The sequence below is a fragment of the Prunus mume genome, linkage group LG6 (genome assembly GCF_029339155.1).
Source record: "Prunus mume cultivar Tortuosa linkage group LG6, ASM2933915v1, whole genome shotgun sequence".
In the NCBI taxonomy this organism is placed as follows: domain Eukaryota; kingdom Viridiplantae; phylum Streptophyta; class Magnoliopsida; order Rosales; family Rosaceae; genus Prunus; species Prunus mume.
The window spans coordinates 13,895,106-13,910,980 of record NC_142703.1 but is presented as its reverse complement, the minus strand read 5'-3'; the positions used below and the strand labels follow the sequence as shown (position 1 = coordinate 13,910,980).

At 35.6% G+C, this 15,875-nt stretch overlaps 3 protein-coding genes and 1 pseudogene across 3 annotated transcripts; all 4 read right to left on the bottom strand.

Moving 5' to 3' along the window:
- Positions 1-345: 345 nt before the first annotated feature.
- Positions 346-2,104, bottom strand: LOC148916178 (non-functional pseudokinase ZED1-like). The gene is made up of 2 exons (XM_089054723.1): positions 1,825-2,104; positions 346-1,490 (listed from the first exon to the last, which is right to left on the bottom strand). The coding sequence occupies exons 1-2, from the start codon at positions 1,839-1,841 to the stop codon at positions 461-463; spliced, it is 1,047 nt and encodes a 348-aa protein (XP_088910849.1). The 5' UTR covers positions 1,842-2,104; the 3' UTR covers positions 346-460.
- Positions 2,105-6,283: 4,179 nt separating this feature from the next.
- On the bottom strand, positions 6,284-8,136 carry LOC148916177 (non-functional pseudokinase ZED1-like). The gene is made up of 2 exons (XM_089054333.1): positions 7,753-8,136; positions 6,284-7,429 (listed from the first exon to the last, which is right to left on the bottom strand). The coding sequence occupies exons 1-2, from the start codon at positions 7,767-7,769 to the stop codon at positions 6,400-6,402; spliced, it is 1,047 nt and encodes a 348-aa protein (XP_088910459.1). The 5' UTR covers positions 7,770-8,136; the 3' UTR covers positions 6,284-6,399.
- A 447-nt stretch (positions 8,137-8,583) lies between these two features.
- LOC103335050 (non-functional pseudokinase ZED1-like) lies at positions 8,584-10,758 on the bottom strand. Its single transcript, XM_008238043.2, has 2 exons — positions 10,230-10,758; positions 8,584-9,875 (listed from the first exon to the last, which is right to left on the bottom strand). Exons 1-2 carry the CDS (start codon positions 10,244-10,246, stop codon positions 8,804-8,806), a joined length of 1,089 nt encoding a protein of 362 aa, XP_008236265.1. The 5' UTR covers positions 10,247-10,758; the 3' UTR covers positions 8,584-8,803.
- An 856-nt stretch (positions 10,759-11,614) lies between these two features.
- LOC148916176 (non-functional pseudokinase ZED1 pseudogene) lies at positions 11,615-13,684 on the bottom strand (annotated as a pseudogene).
- Between the last annotated feature and the right edge of the window lie 2,191 nt (positions 13,685-15,875).

The window sequence follows — 15,875 nt, the reverse complement described above, 5'->3', positions numbered from 1 at the left end:
ATGTTTTACTTATTTATTTATTTGTTTATTAAATACTAGTACGCGTATGTGAGAGATTTTTATTCTTTACATGCGGGATCCATTTATTTATTTAGTATCATGCACGCTCCGCCAATTTATGTTTTTTTTTAAAAACCCATAATTTCTTAAGTCATAAATCAAAAATTTTGAAATAATCTTATAATTAAATCACAAGAAAAAGAAAAAAAAAAAAAAAGAAAGAGCGGTGGGCACGTGAAGATGAGCAGACGAAGGGACACACGCGTTGGCTCTTGGTTGGAGAGAAAGGAAGTTTTAAAAAAAAAATTGGGTTGGGTTTCAGCCCCATCTACGACATGGACGACATAAAATAAAAACACACTTGAATAGCCTATTTTCGTCTTACAAACTACAAACTGGTAACCTCTTCTAGATCCACATGCATAGTAAATGTAGTACATAAATTAATTAATCTAGCTAGCTAAGACAAGATAGACTTGTCAATTCGTACAAGTTCTTTGGCCACATCAATCATATCTGGCCTTGCTTCCGTTTTCTCTTGGATGCACAACAATGCCAGTGCTAGGAAATCCTGCAGTTGCTGTTGTGCTTGCTCATCTCCCCCGACTTCCTTAAGGATTTTAGGGTCCGCAATTGTCTCTATTTGAATCTGTCCATCAGAAACATTAAGTTTCGGATTTTCAGTAAGGCATTCAAGCACATTTCGTGCCTCATTCCAATATGTAGCTCTTCGTCGCATCAAAAATACAAGTAAAAGCACACCAAAGCTATAAACATCAGTTTTTTCTGAACTTATATGATGTTTTTGGTAATAAGGGTCCCCGTACCCTACTGTCCATTTTGCGAAATTTTCTTGAACATACAATTGGTCAGGAGGAATGGTTATGGAGTCTGAAAAGTCGAAGAGTTTGGGAACGTAGTCATCGTCCAACAAAATGCAGGTGGGACTCAGATTCCTATGAACGATGGGCCTTGGAAATGCAGTATGGAGGTATGTAAGTGCACTGGCAAGTTGCCTTGCAATACGCAGTCTGGTTTTCCAAGGTAATAATTCATTATCCACTACTAAACTCCCATGATTGTTGAGAAGTCCTTTTCCTGCATTTTCAAACACCAAAGCTGGTCCATCGAACTCTAAGCAGCAGCCTAATAATTTCAAGGAATTCTTATGGGTGCTCATCTGCATTGATATGATAATATCACGAATAGCCTTGTCGACATAATGCTTCTTAATGATAACTGTTCGGTCATCTAGAATACCCCTGTACAAGTCTGCGAAGGGTGATCCATCTATCACGCAAGAAGGATCAAAGTTGTTGGTAGCTCTGATGAGCTCAGAAGCAGAGTAACAACGAATAGGATGAGATTTTCCATCACAAGAAGCAATTAGATCCTTTAGTAACATGCTTCCATTCTTCAAGAATGATCTCTTTCTTTCCTCCTTTTCCTCCTTTTCCTCCTTTCGCTTTACACATGGAATGATTGAGAACCTGACATATATGTAGACGCACACAAGAGCGCACACAACGCACAAAGGAATGAATAAGAAATGGATGAAATGAAAATAAATAATCTAATCCCAATTCTCAAGAAAAGACATAGCATTAGCACCCAAACTTTGCTTTCATATTGTTCTTTAGAACTTTACATGAAATCCAAACAGATCAAATCTCAGCTTTCATATATTTCTTACAAACTGAGAAACAACAATAATACTCAGTTTTATGGATGGAAGAAAAAAAAAATACTTACTAAAAAAACCTTGAAGGAAAGGAAAGCTATATATTTTTGTTAAACGATTAAAACCAGGGAAAAAAAACTTACAAGGTTTTGGATGCCATTGTTTACACTTGAAATTTCTGTGTTTAGCACACAGGCCCCTTAGAACTGGACTCGGATTGCCCCAAAGTAAACAGTAATTTGTTGATATCTCCTCCCTGTATGCCGCAGATTTCGTGGTCAAGCAACGGTAATTTGTATAATCAAATTGGGAAGATGCATGGCAGCTGCGCCCAACTGAAGGGTAGATCTCTTGACTTGACTCCACTTGCATGGCACCTGGTGTACCGATACACCCAGATTTTTTTTTTTAAATGAAACCTGTTGTTCAAGTTGCTCGGTTCCAGCTTTTCTTCTTTTCTTTGTTGGAGTTCCAAGTTTTTTTTAATATTTAATCTTTGTCCTTTTTTTAAGGAAAGAAACTTTGTCTTATTCAAAAAATTTTTTGTCGAAATGTCTTATTTAATTTTAGATAAAGTAATCTTAACCCAACTAACCCAATCAAATTTTAAAACTTTATATAAATCCAATAAACCAATTTTTTTTTTTTTATTAACTCGTAACCAAAAATAATAATAACTACAAATTTGTTGGGTATAAAATAATTATGTTGGTTACACAGAAATTTAAAAAAACTAAAGGAACTTAAGAGAAACAAATAGAACGTCACTGCAACTGTTCATAGTCCCATGATGTTGTGGTTTTTCTCTTTTTTTTAAAACTAAAATACTGATTTTATAACAATACTTTTATAATGAACAAACTTGTAATTTTTTTATTTTTTTATTTTTAAAGAAACGTTGTGTTTTTTTTGGGATAAAAGAAACATTTATTGTAGACCTATAAACGGGTTGGATTCGGATCAAATATACCTCGATCTAAATACGAATTCATTTATAATCGAATTATCGGAATCGAATCATATTTGGACTATCGGATTGCACTTATCAATCCATATCCGTTACGCATCGGATTCATATCAAATCTGATTTATTTTGTGACGTACAAAAAATCAAAATTTCATTAGTAGTCTCGTTCTTTTATTGTATTTATCTACTTTTTATATCAATCTTTAATATTTTATCAAAATAATTAGTTTTAAGTGTATCATTGGTGCATGTAAAACTAAAATTACCCATTTATAGATATAAAATATTAATATAAATCCAAGAAAAACTAAATTATAATTCTGCCATTTACAAAGTTAAGATATGGTTTACAAGATTATGGAGGTCTATGTCCATAATAGTGTAAACGTTATCCTTAATGTTGTAACCCTTGTATTTACAATTACAAGCATAAGGACCAATTGTCCTTCTCCAAGGTCCACTTTGCAATTGCCATTCCACTTTGCAAATGATGACTGACTGATTGGCAATTGCCAAACTATCTTTGAGCATTCCCTAACATTGTAAATTTTATCCATAATCTTGTAATAACAAGGGTATACAATATTAAGGACTCATATTACAACATTTGAAACATAAACATTCCATACAATTGAAACGTCTATCGTTAATTTTGTAGATTACAAGATTCAGATTCGCATTTACAAGTTCTTGCACTGTGATTACAATGTTAAAGTTCACTTTAATCCATAATATTGTAATAGTCTAATTTACAATGAAAATGATGTCGATGACAATATTAAGGTTTGATTTGACCTTAAACAAGTAAAATTGTTTGTTATTCTTTTAAAAACTAGAATTTACAATATTATGACTCATGTTACAGTTTTTGGGACCTTAGAGTTCCATAAGATTGTAAAGGTTATCCCTAAGCTTGTAAAAACAATGGTTTACAACCTTAAGGATTCATATTAAAATGTTTGGCACATGAGTTCTCTAACATTTTAAATTTTATCCATAATCTTGTAATAACAGAGATTTACAACATTAAGGACTCATGTTGCAGTTTTTGGAACCTTAGAGTTCCATACAATTGTAAGGGTTATCCCTAAGCTTGTAAAAACAATGGTTTACAACCTTAAGGAATCATATTAAAATTTTTGCCACATGAGAGTTCTCTAACATTTTAAATTTGATCCATAATCTTGTAATAACAGAGGTTTACAACATTAAGGACTCAGTTTACAGTTTTTGGGACCTTAGGGTTCTATACAATTGTAAAGGTTATCCCTAAGCTAAAAACAATGGTTTACAACCTTAAGGAATCATATTAAAATGTTTGGCACATGAGAGTTCTCTAAAATTTTAAATTTGATCCATAATATTGCAATAACAGAGGTTTACAACATTAAGGACTCGGTTTACAGTTTTTGGGACCTTAGGGTTCCATACAATTGTAAACGTTATCCCTAAGCTTGTAAAAACAATGGTTTACAACCTCAAGGAATCATATTAAAATGTTTGGCACATGAGAGTTCTCTAATATTTTAAAATTTATTCATAATCTTGTAATAACATGAGTTTACAATATTAAGGACTTATATTACAATGTTTGGCACCTAAACGTTCTGTCACATTGCAAAGTCTATCCTTAATATTTTAGATTACAAGATTTGGGTTCGAATTTATGAGCTTTTGCCCCGTAATTACAAGAATAAGGTTTACTCTAATCCATAATATTGTAATAGCCTAATTTACAATGAAAATGATGTCGATTACAACATTAAGGTTTGGTTGGACCTTAAAAAAGTAAAATTGTTCTTAGTTTTTGTAAAAACCAGGATTGACAACATTAATGATTCATGTTGTAGTTTTTGGGACTTGAGAGTTTCATGACATTATAAAGGTTATCCATATGCTTGTAAAACCATTGGTTTACAACCTTAAGGAATCATATTAAAATGTTCTATGTGGCTCTTTCTACTTTACACATAGCGAAGAAAGCACCTGCTAAGTACATGCCAAAATACCATTTCCTCCCCCTTCATGATCAAGCACAACCAAAAAGGAAGCCCTATTAAAAATACAAGCAACTTGGGTCATTGTGACAAAATCACAAACACCTACCATGCCAACAGAAAAAAAAACCCTCAAGGTAACTGAAAAAATAAAAATAAAAAGTGAAAAACTTACAAGAATATGAATGACATTTTTTCAACTTCAAATCTCTGTGTTTAGCACCAAGAAAATAGTAATATGTTGATATCTCCTCCCATTCTACTATAGATTTCGTGTTCAAGCACCAGTTTAGCTCTTTACTCTCACTCTCTCTGAGTGCAAGCTCAACGCCCGGTTATGAATAGTAGGAAATAACGTGCACCACCTAACTTCAAAACAAAATATAAAAAATAAAAAATAAAAAGATTTATCTTTTTCAGATACAAAAATTGTCATAAACATTATTTCACATTTAAAAGAGAAAAAAATTAAAGATATCAAAGTCATGAAAATTTCGATTGAAAGCTTGTGTCAAAGTCTCTGAGGTTGATTGAGCATAGGATGCTTGCTTTTGTAAACTATCAGAAATCGACACCAAGTAACCCAAAAAATCACAAGGTCAAAATTTTCTAATTTTGGTCGCAAATGATCCTTGTAGATGTTTCAAAAGGTGGCCTATTCCGCGTGGACCCTTGTTTTAAAGGATAACCAACCCATCACATCCTTCTTAAATGCTAATCCGGACAGCTTCTAGCCGAGCCCTATTAAATGCTAATCTGCTCTGGGTGTGGTTGCTGGCTTCAACAAGCAAGAAGTTTGAAATTTAAATTTTATTTTCGAAGATTAAATAAACATTAATCCAAAATAATTGGACAAAGATGGCGTGATATGACAATGTGGGAAAGTTGCTGAGAAAATGAGAGGACGATGTAAGCAAGTGATGTAATCTTGTTCTTCAAAACTTTAATTAAATTTTTATATATTTTCTTTAATTTTACATCTCAAAGATTAATCTAATACTTTTATTTATTATATATCTCTATTTTTCATCCGTCAAACTTAGATTTTTAATAAAAGAAAGTAACATAAGGAGTAAGGTCTGATTGCAATTACACCAAACCTCATATGGTGTAACTGAAATTGTCCTTTTTATGTATTTGTTGGGAAGAAGATGCACGGAAGCTTCCTCCAATTCCTTCGATAGAAAGAAAATAGGTTGCCGATTTGGGATATCAAGAAAGGACCACACGCATTGGGAAGATAGTCAGAAAGAAGATAAAAACAAAGTAGATGTGAGATGAGAGAATTGCTTGAAATGATGACTTCATTTTCCCTGATTTTAGTGTGAGTCATCTTCTTTTTTCTTTGTCCATTTTTTTTTCCGAGTTACACATGATGCTTTCAAGAAATGTTTTTTTCCTTACAAAACAACATGTGGATACTTATTAAAATAAAAATACAAACGTGTAATGTAACGCAACAAATCCCAATTTCCTAAACAAAATTAAACCTTTCATAGTTCCAAATTCAACGCAATCCAATTCCAATTAGTCCAAATAGCATGAAACATTTGAATAGTTCGTTTTACTGGTAGTATTAAATTCATTTTGAACTTGACATGAAACTCAAACGGATCTAATCAGAGGGTAGTTGCTTGCTTGTTGAAATCCACATAATTAAGTATTTATAATCAGATAATTTGATTACATAAGGATAATTATTGTTCTAATACAGAGAGCTTAGCATCGACTCTTTTAACAGGTGAAAGACTGAACTAAGGCAAGATAGACTTGTCAATTCGTACAAGCTCTTTGGCCACATCAATCATATCTGGCCTTGCTTCCGTTTCCTCTTGGATGCACAACAATGCCAGTGCTAGGAAATCCTGCAGTTGCTGTTGTGCTTGCTCATCTCCCCCGACTTCCTCAAGGATTTTAGGGTCTGCAATTGTCTCTATTTGAATCTGTCCATCAGAAACATTAAGTTTTGGATCTCTAGTAAGGTATTCCCACACATTTCCTGCATCATTCCAATACGCAGCTTGTCGTCGCATCAAGAATATAAGTAAAATCACACCAAAGCAATAAACATCAGTTTTTTCGGAAATTTGACAAGTCTTTACGTAAGTAGGGTCAAGGTACCCCATTCTCCCTGTTGCGAAATCTTCTTGAACATACAATTGGTCAGGAGGAATGGTTAGGGACAATGAAAAGTCGAAGAGTTTGGGAACGTAGTCATCGTCCAATAAAATGCAGTGGGATGTTATACGCCTATGAATGATGGGCCTTGGAAAGGCAGTATGTAGGTATGTAAGTGCACTAGCAAGCTGCTTTGCAATACGCAGTCTAGTTTTCCATGGTAATAAGTCATTATCCGCTACTAAACTTCCATCAAAGTTGAGACCTCCTTTTCCTGCATTTTCAAACACCAAAGCTGGTCTATCGAACTCTAAGCAGCAGCCTAATAATTTCAAGGAATTCTTATGGGTGCTCATCTGCATTGATATGATAATATCACGAATAGCCCTGTCAGTGTCGACCCAATCTCTGTACTTCTTAATGATAACTGTTCGGTCATCTAGAATACCCCTGTACAACTCTGCGAAGGGTGATCTATCTATAATGCAAGAAGGATAGTTGTTGGCAGCTCCGATGATCTCAGCAGCAGAGTAACAACGAATAGGATGAGATTTTCCATCACAAGAAGCAATTAGATCCTCTAGTAAGATGCTTCCATTCTTCAAGAATGATCTCTTTCTTTTCTCCTTTTCCTCCTTTCGCTTTACACATGGAATGATTGAGAACCTGACATATATGTAGACGCACACAAGAGCGCACACAACGCACACATAAATGAATAAGAAATGGATGAAATGAAAATAAATAATGTATCCCAATTCTCAAGAAAAGACATAGCATTAGCACCCACACTTTGCTTTCATTCTGTTCTTTAGAACTTTATATGAAATCCAAAAATACTTGTCCTGCCGCTTTCGTCATATTCATGGATTACCTTGATTTTCAACAGAATTTTGGGCTTCAGCCGCACGAAAATTTTGACTTACCCAAAAAACCTTGAAGGAAAAGAAAGCTATATATTTTTTAGACTTGAAAAAAAAAAAACTTACGAGGCTTTGGATGCCATTGTTTACACTTGAAATTCCTCTGTTTAGCACACGGGCCCCTTAGAACTGGACTCGGATTGCCCCAAAGTAAACAGTAATTTGTTGATATCTCCTTCCCTGTATGCTGCAGATTTCGTGCTAAGCATTAGTTTAGCTCGTGAGTTTCAGCTTCTCTGAGAATTCTGTAACAGTTTCCAAGTTTATTGATGAGATTTGCGGGGCCAATGCCTTGTCATGATTGGTAGGAATAACATGCAGTGGGACCTAAAAACCCATCGTTTTAAATTTATTTTAGAAAGATATATATATTTAAATTTATTTGAATACAAGGATTGTCTAAATTGGGAAAGATGCATGGCAGCTGCGCCCAACTGAAGTGTAGACCTCTTGACTTGACTTGACTCCACTTGATTCTTTTTAGATTTATAACGCGTTCGGTGGAGTTGGAATTTCCCAAACAATCACCTTTTGAGTTGAAAGAAAAATTGTAATATCAAGAAAACCTCAAGAGGCCCATTATTAAAAGCACTTCCGCCCGCGAGCTCAGCCAGGCAAAAGGCCCCCTAAGCTTCCAAAATTGGCTCCAATGGTCGATTCCTGTTCTGGCAACATATGAGGTTCACCAAGCCCAAGCAGGGTCCAAGGCAAAATCATTCTAAGCTCCTGCTCATGGGAGATGACGTCAGCCTGACATCAGTGAATGATTTTTTTTTTTGAAAAATTAACAAAAAATTCATTGGAGAAAGAGTGTAGTTTCGAAGTTTATTGCTATGGTTAAGTCAACGATGCCATTGCCATCGAATGATCAATGTCCAGTGGGGCCGACCAAAGCAATTTACATGAAATTACTATTTTCCCTTTTCATTATCAGACACAAAGAAAAACACAATTAGTCAATAACTTACAAAGAAAGAAACAAGAAATACCAAAAATATGCACAACAGAGCCCCACACAACCAACAGCTTCGGCTGAATAAACAGAGCAAAACGGGAAGGTGCATGGCAAATAAGTTGTCCCATGTCGACTTGACTTTGCATAGTTAATTAGAGAGAATTACTTGGAAATGATAGACTTCTCAATTCTCAGGAGTTCTTTCGCCACATCCATCATATCTGGCCTTACTTCACTTTCTTCTTGGGTGCATAACAATGCCAGTGCTAGGAAATCATGCAAGTGCTGTCGTGCTTGCTCATCTCCCCCTACCTCCCCTAAGATTTTAGGGTCCGCAATTGTTTGAATCTGCCCAATATCTGAAGCTTTCACATGTGCAATAATTGATTGATATTCTCCTGCCTCATATGCATCCACAGCCTTTTGTCCCGTTAAAAATACAAGTAAATGCACACCAAAACTATAAACATCACTTTTTTCTGAAATGTAACCAGACTTCATATAGGAAGGATCAAGGAAACCAAATGTCCCTTTCACCTCATCATCAGCATGTGATTTCATAGGAGGAATGGTTATGGAGAGTTCAAAGTTAGAGAGTTTCGGAGCATAGTCATGGTCCAAGAAAATAGAACTGGGTTTTAGATCCCTATGAATTATGGGTCTGGGAAAGGCGGAATGTAAATATGAGATTGCACTAGCAAGTTGAATTGCAATGCGCAGTCTAGTTTTCCATGGTAATGAGGATTGGTTTTCAGTAGTCCTTAAACCTCCTTGATCGTTGAGAACTCCTTCAATTGCATATTCATGCACCAAAGCTGGTATAGGGATCTCTAAGCAGCAGCCCAAGAGTTTCAAAACATTCTTATGGTTGCTCATCTGCATTGATATGATAATGTCACGGATGGCCATGGACCTAGCTTCATCCCCAGTCCCCATGAACTTCTTAATGATGATTGATCGGCCGTCTAGGAAACCCCTGAACATTTTGTAACCACCATAAACATGTATAGAATGATGAAATTTATACTCCGTGGCTGAACAATCTTGTATAATGCGAGAAGGATCGAAGTTGTTGGTTGCCCTGATGAGCTCATCAGCAGAGTAACACCGAATAGGATTAGATTTGCCATCACAAGAAGCAATGAGATCCTCTAGTAAGATGCTTCCATTATCCAAGAATGATCTCTCTCTTTCCTTCTTGTTATTGCTCAAACATGGAACCAATGGGAAGAACCTGATACAAATATATATACATATAGGAAAAACACAAAAAAGATGAATTAAATTATTATAATGATGAAAATGATTTGTCCACTGGCATAACACCTTCCAGATATTACCCCATTTCCTTTCATTTTTGCTTTTGAATTTGACATGACAGTCTACGAGATCAAATCTACGGATTTATTTCCTCACAAATGAACTTAAAGCTTCAGCCTCCATAAATTTTTTGATCTAGCCTTCATTAATTTGATTAGTTTCACTAATATCAAGTATTAGAAGCAAGAATGAAAATAATTATAGGAATATCTCAAATTAGTTCTAAATCAAAATAATCCATATATAAGGATAAGAAATCAGAACTTACAAGGTTTTGGATGGCATTCTTCACTTTTGCTGTGTACCACCAAGTCCCCTCAGAATCGGAATCAGATTGCTCAAAATAAATTGCAATTTGTTGATTCCTCCGCCTATATCCAGTGCAGATCTCATGTGCAAGCAGCTGTTTATTTCTTTAGTTTCATTTTCTTTTACAGAAATCTTGCATATGAGAAGGAAGACAGGTTTGAAGCCTTAATGGTATGTGTAGAATGGTCAACAATAACATCACATGCGCCGCTCTCATATATTTGACTTATAGGACGACTTACTAACCAAGTTAGCAAACTGCAAGCCATCTAGCCAAGTTGTATATCAACAAACCATTCATTATTCATATTATTTTAATTTATCTTGACCCTTTTCCTAGTCATTATGTTTTCTGTTTTTCATTCCTTCCTCCAAACCCCATACAATCACCATTTGATTTGAACAAAAGCACGCATGAAAGCAATAAATTTTGGGAATCAGATTAAATGTTAAAGCTAGCTACAAATCATCCATGAAAGCAATAACTTACAATTGCCAGAGTTTTGATGGCTTTGTTTTGGCTTTAGTAAACAGTAATTGATCGGTAGATGGATAGGGCTTCCATTTGAGAATGATTACAGTTTTGAAGTTATTGCTATGCTTTGCAAAGTCCACGATCCCATCAAATGAATAGCATATACTGGGGCCTACCAAAGCAATTTACATGAAATTACAATTGGTCAAGAAGAACTTCCTGGAAATTGCTAGAGCACAAATACTGCCCCCACCCCACCTACCAATTGAAATATAACTTCGGTTGATTTGTAGTTCTGCTATGTAGTTTCTGTGTTTACATATATATATATATATATATATATATATATATATATATATTGCTTCGGCTGAATAAACAGAGCAAATCCATTCAGACTTCCTCTCCTCAAATGCCTTCCTCATTTCCCCAACTGCCTTTCAGATAAACCATATCTGCCCTCACTCCTTCCAAACGGATATTACAAATGATAACAGGACATTACAAATTTTCTTTTGGGGGCGCACCAACTAACTCTTTCGGGAATTCCTCCAGCGGCTGAAACACTTACCCTACTTCCAAGTACTACATGTTTAATTTTAATTCCATGTCAACATGGTTAGAAGAAGCAGGCTGGAAATTGGCTAAAATTACCCTATAGTGCTCTGTAACATTGTTAAATTTGAGAGAACTCTGTAACATGGTCATTTATTTTCTAGAAATTGGCTAAAATTACAGTGCTCAAATCCCTCATTAAAATTAACCTTCAGATGGTCAACAACACCTACATTGGCCAAAAGTAAGTGGTACACAAAACTTAATGTAGTCCTTATCCAAGGGATGACTAAAGAAGACTTGCCTTGAGAGAGAGATCAAGTATCACATGCTTTTTGAGAATCAGACCACAACATGAGAGTTGCCAGAAGAGCCACAGTTGCAGTTTCAACCCGTAATCGATGAGGGCCAAGACCAACAGAGATAGCACCAGCTTGCATCAGTTCATTAACCTCTTTCTCAGTGAAGTCTGAAACAAGAATACAGCAAAATAGATCCACAATCCTAATTAATAATCTAAGTATTGAAAACTAAAATATATTAGCATATATGATATAGTTATGAGCATATAAGAGGCATAGGATGAACATAATGAGAGATTGTGAATACTAACCACCAAACATACTGGAAAGTCAGTACACACAAACAATTGTTGGTAGTTTAGTCCAACATAAACCTCAATAGAATTTGGGTAAACTTTTCTCATAGTTTGATTCAGACTCTTCTTCTGACCAATTTTGTTAACAATTTGCTGCACACCTTCTAATTGCCTGATTCAATTGATGCTAAAATTCTTATTAATTCTGGTTCGCCAATCAAGCCCCCAATTAGTTCCCAAAACCCTTCAGCTAGTCAAAATCTAATTGGCCTAATCAATTTTGCATCAATCTGTCACCCTCAATCTTATCATTTGGGGATATAAATGCAGGATTTTGCTGCTGTCTAGCACCATCAACTAATTCAAAAGGCGAAAAGTTTCTGGTTTTTAAGTTTTGTTTATATGCCCGGTGATTGGTATGCAGCAAAAGTAAATGAAAAGAAAATATTGCCTGGATGCAACATGTTAATATGTGACAACAATATTCCCCTATGCCTTAACCACTCTTACAAAACATTCCCCCCGGAATTGGAAATCTCAAGAACTCACCAAAAGCTGCAAATACATGCCATTAAGTTTTGGATCTCTAGTAAAGTATTCCCACAATTTCCTGCCTCATTCCAATATGCAGCTTGTTGTTGCATCAAGAATATAAGTAAAATCACACCAAAGCAATAAACATCAGTTTTTTCGGAAATTTGACAAGACTTTATGTAAGTAGGGTCCATGTACCCCATTCTCCCTGCTGCGAAATCTTCTTGAACATACAATTGGTCAGGAGGAATGGTTATGGAGTTTGAAAAGTCAAAGCGTTTGGGAACATAGTCATCGTCCAATAAAATGCAGTGGGATGTTATACGCCTATGAATGATGGGCCTTGGAAAGGCAGTATGTAGGTATGTAAGTGCACTAGCAAGCTGCTTTGCAATACGCAGTCTAGTTTTCCATGGTAATAATTCATTATCCGCTACTAAACTTCCATCAAAGTTGAGACCTCCTTTTCCTGCATTTTCAAACACCAAAGCTGGCATATCGAACTCTAAGCAGCAGCCTAATAATTTCAAGGAATTCTTACGGGTGCTCATCTGCATTGATATGATAATATCACGAATAGCCCTGTCAGTGTCGACCCAATCTCTATACTTCTTAATGATAACTGTTCGGTCATCTAGAATACCCCTGTACAAGTCTGCGAAGGGTGATCTATCTAAAATGCAAAAAGGATAGTTGTTAGCAGCTCTGATGATCTCAGCAGCAGAGTAACAACGAATAGGATGAGATTTTCCATCACAAGAAGCAATTAGATCCTCTAGTAAGATGCTTCCATTCTTCAAACTTTCCTCCTTTCGCTTTACACGTGGAATGATTGAGAACCTGATATATATGTAGACATACACAAGAGCGCACACAACGCACAAAGGAATGAATAAGAAATGGATGAAATGAAAATAAATAATATATCCCAATTCTCAAGAAAAGACATAGCATTAGCACCCACACTTTGCTTTCATTTTGTTCTTTAGAACTTTACATGAAATCCAAACAGATCAAATCTCAGCATTCATATATTTCTTACAAACTGAGAAACAATAATAATACTCAGTTTTATTCATGGAAGAAACAAAAATACTTGTCCTGCCGTCATATTCATGGATTACTTTGATTTACAACAGAATTTTGGGCTTCAGCCGCACGAAAATTTTGACTTACCAAAAAAACCTTGAAGGAAAGGAAAGCTATATATTTTTTAGACTTGGAAAAAAAGAACTTACGAGGCTTTGGATGCCATTATCAGACACAGCGAAAAACACAATTAGTCAATAAGTTACAAAGAAAGAAACAAGAAGAACTTGCCTTGAAATTGCTGGAGCACAAAAAATATGGACAACACAGCCCCACACAAACGACAGCTTTGGCTGAATAAACAGAGCAAACCCCTCTCCACTGCCTTCCTCATTTCCCCAACTGCCTTCACATCAACCATATCTGCCCCCACTCCTTCCAATGGATATGTTACAAATGATAAAGAACAATTTCAAATTCGCTGATATCCTCCCTGTCTACTGTAGATTTCGTGTTCAAGCACCAGTTTAGCTCGTTAGTCTCAGTTTCTTTGAGGACACTTTCGAAGTTCATTACGAAGATGGCAGGAATAACATGCACTGTGAACCAAAAAAACCAGCTTTCATTTATTTATTAGTTTAATCAAATCGGGAAGGTGCATGGCAAATAAGTTGTCCCATGTCGACTTGACTTTGCATAGTTAATTAGAGAGAATTACTTGGAAATGATAGACTTCTAAATTCTCAGGAGTTCTTTCGCCACATCCATCATATCTGACCTTACTTCACTTTCTTCTTGGGTGCATAACAATGCCATGTAAGAAGGTTTATTACATTAAACCTACTAAAGTGATCTTCTAATCAAATTAGGATTACAAAGACTTATTGTTTATTGGGAACTCAAAACCTATCTCGATTAGGCAAGCCTCAAACAGTGTTCAATAAGGATAATGAAGGCTTAAGGGTTCCTAGTTCTACAAGGATTGGAATGGATTAATCCTATAGCATGAAGGATATCTCTAAGTGTTTCTTGATGGGCAAAACACTTAGAGAGATGCATATAAATAGAAGGCTCCCTCCTAGATCCGAATAACACAACACAGCTAAACAGAAATTCACCCATCAGAGTTATAGCTATAAGGATCGGATTCTCAGGAGAAGAACTTCTATACCTTGCACTGCCAATCTGTTCCAGCATCATCCAGTTCTTGCGCCAGCACCATGTCAGACTCAGGTTAGTGTTAAACATGTTATGGCTTTAAGGAATTAACATGTGGTATCAGAGCTTAAGTTATATCATGTTATACCTAACAAACTCGTGCAGGAAAATTAAGAATAAATAACTGACAGTTTTAAGTTATAAAGTATGAACATGATAACAGTATAAAGTATGAACTTTATCATGTTCTTAAAGTTTTCTACAGATCATTGCTTACAGTTCTTGTGCCGTGATTGAGTAAGCCAAAGCGACTCAACCATTGCATGATCACTATATTCAAGGTTTATGATCAGAATTTGCACCATGATGCAAAACATGTCGAAAGGCTTTCTGTCCAAAGATGTCAGCAGTTTGATATGTCTTGCATCATGGTGGATCGACATGGAACATGGATAGATATGGATTAGTGAAAGGTTTTCTTCTGTCTAAAGATGTAGAAGATCTTTTGCTCAGGAAATCCACATCTACTCGTTTTCCAGTGTCAATAAGCATGCTTGAATCATTGTCCAAAGATGTGATTAAGTATGTTTGATTAAAGTTCTGGGGATATTTATATATAAAGTGCTTATCTTGTTTTAAACATGTACAGTCAATCATAACTCGATTCGAACTCTCACTGGCTCAAATTATAAGAAATGGAGAGAAGATGTGGAAATTGCTCTTGGACTTCTGGATTATGAGATGGTTCTTACTGATGAAGCTCTATCAGTACCTGCGATTGATGCATCTGCTGAGACTAAGACTAAATATGCAAAGTGGATTAAGGCCAACAAAATGGCAATTCTGATCATGAGGAGGTCTATTTCAGAAGAGGTCAGAGGCGTATTATTGAAACTGAGAGTGCTAAGCTATTCATGGAAGCTATTGCAGAAAACTTCCAAGGATCCAAGAAAGCTGAAATTGGTTCACTCATGAGCCAGCTGATGATATGAAATACAATGGAGAAGGCTGCATAAGAACTCATATTCTGAACACGGTTGAGATAGGAAACAAGTGAAGGCTCTAAAAGTCCATGTGGATGAAACCATGATGGTGCACTTTGCTATTAATTCTCTACCTAGTATTTTTAGACAACTGAAAACTACTTATATTGGTCAGAAGGAGATATGGTCAGTTGCTGATTTGATAGGTATATGTGTGCAAGAAGAACAAAGTATCAGAAAGGACAAAGGAAAAGAACAAGTGTTTTTGGTGCAGGA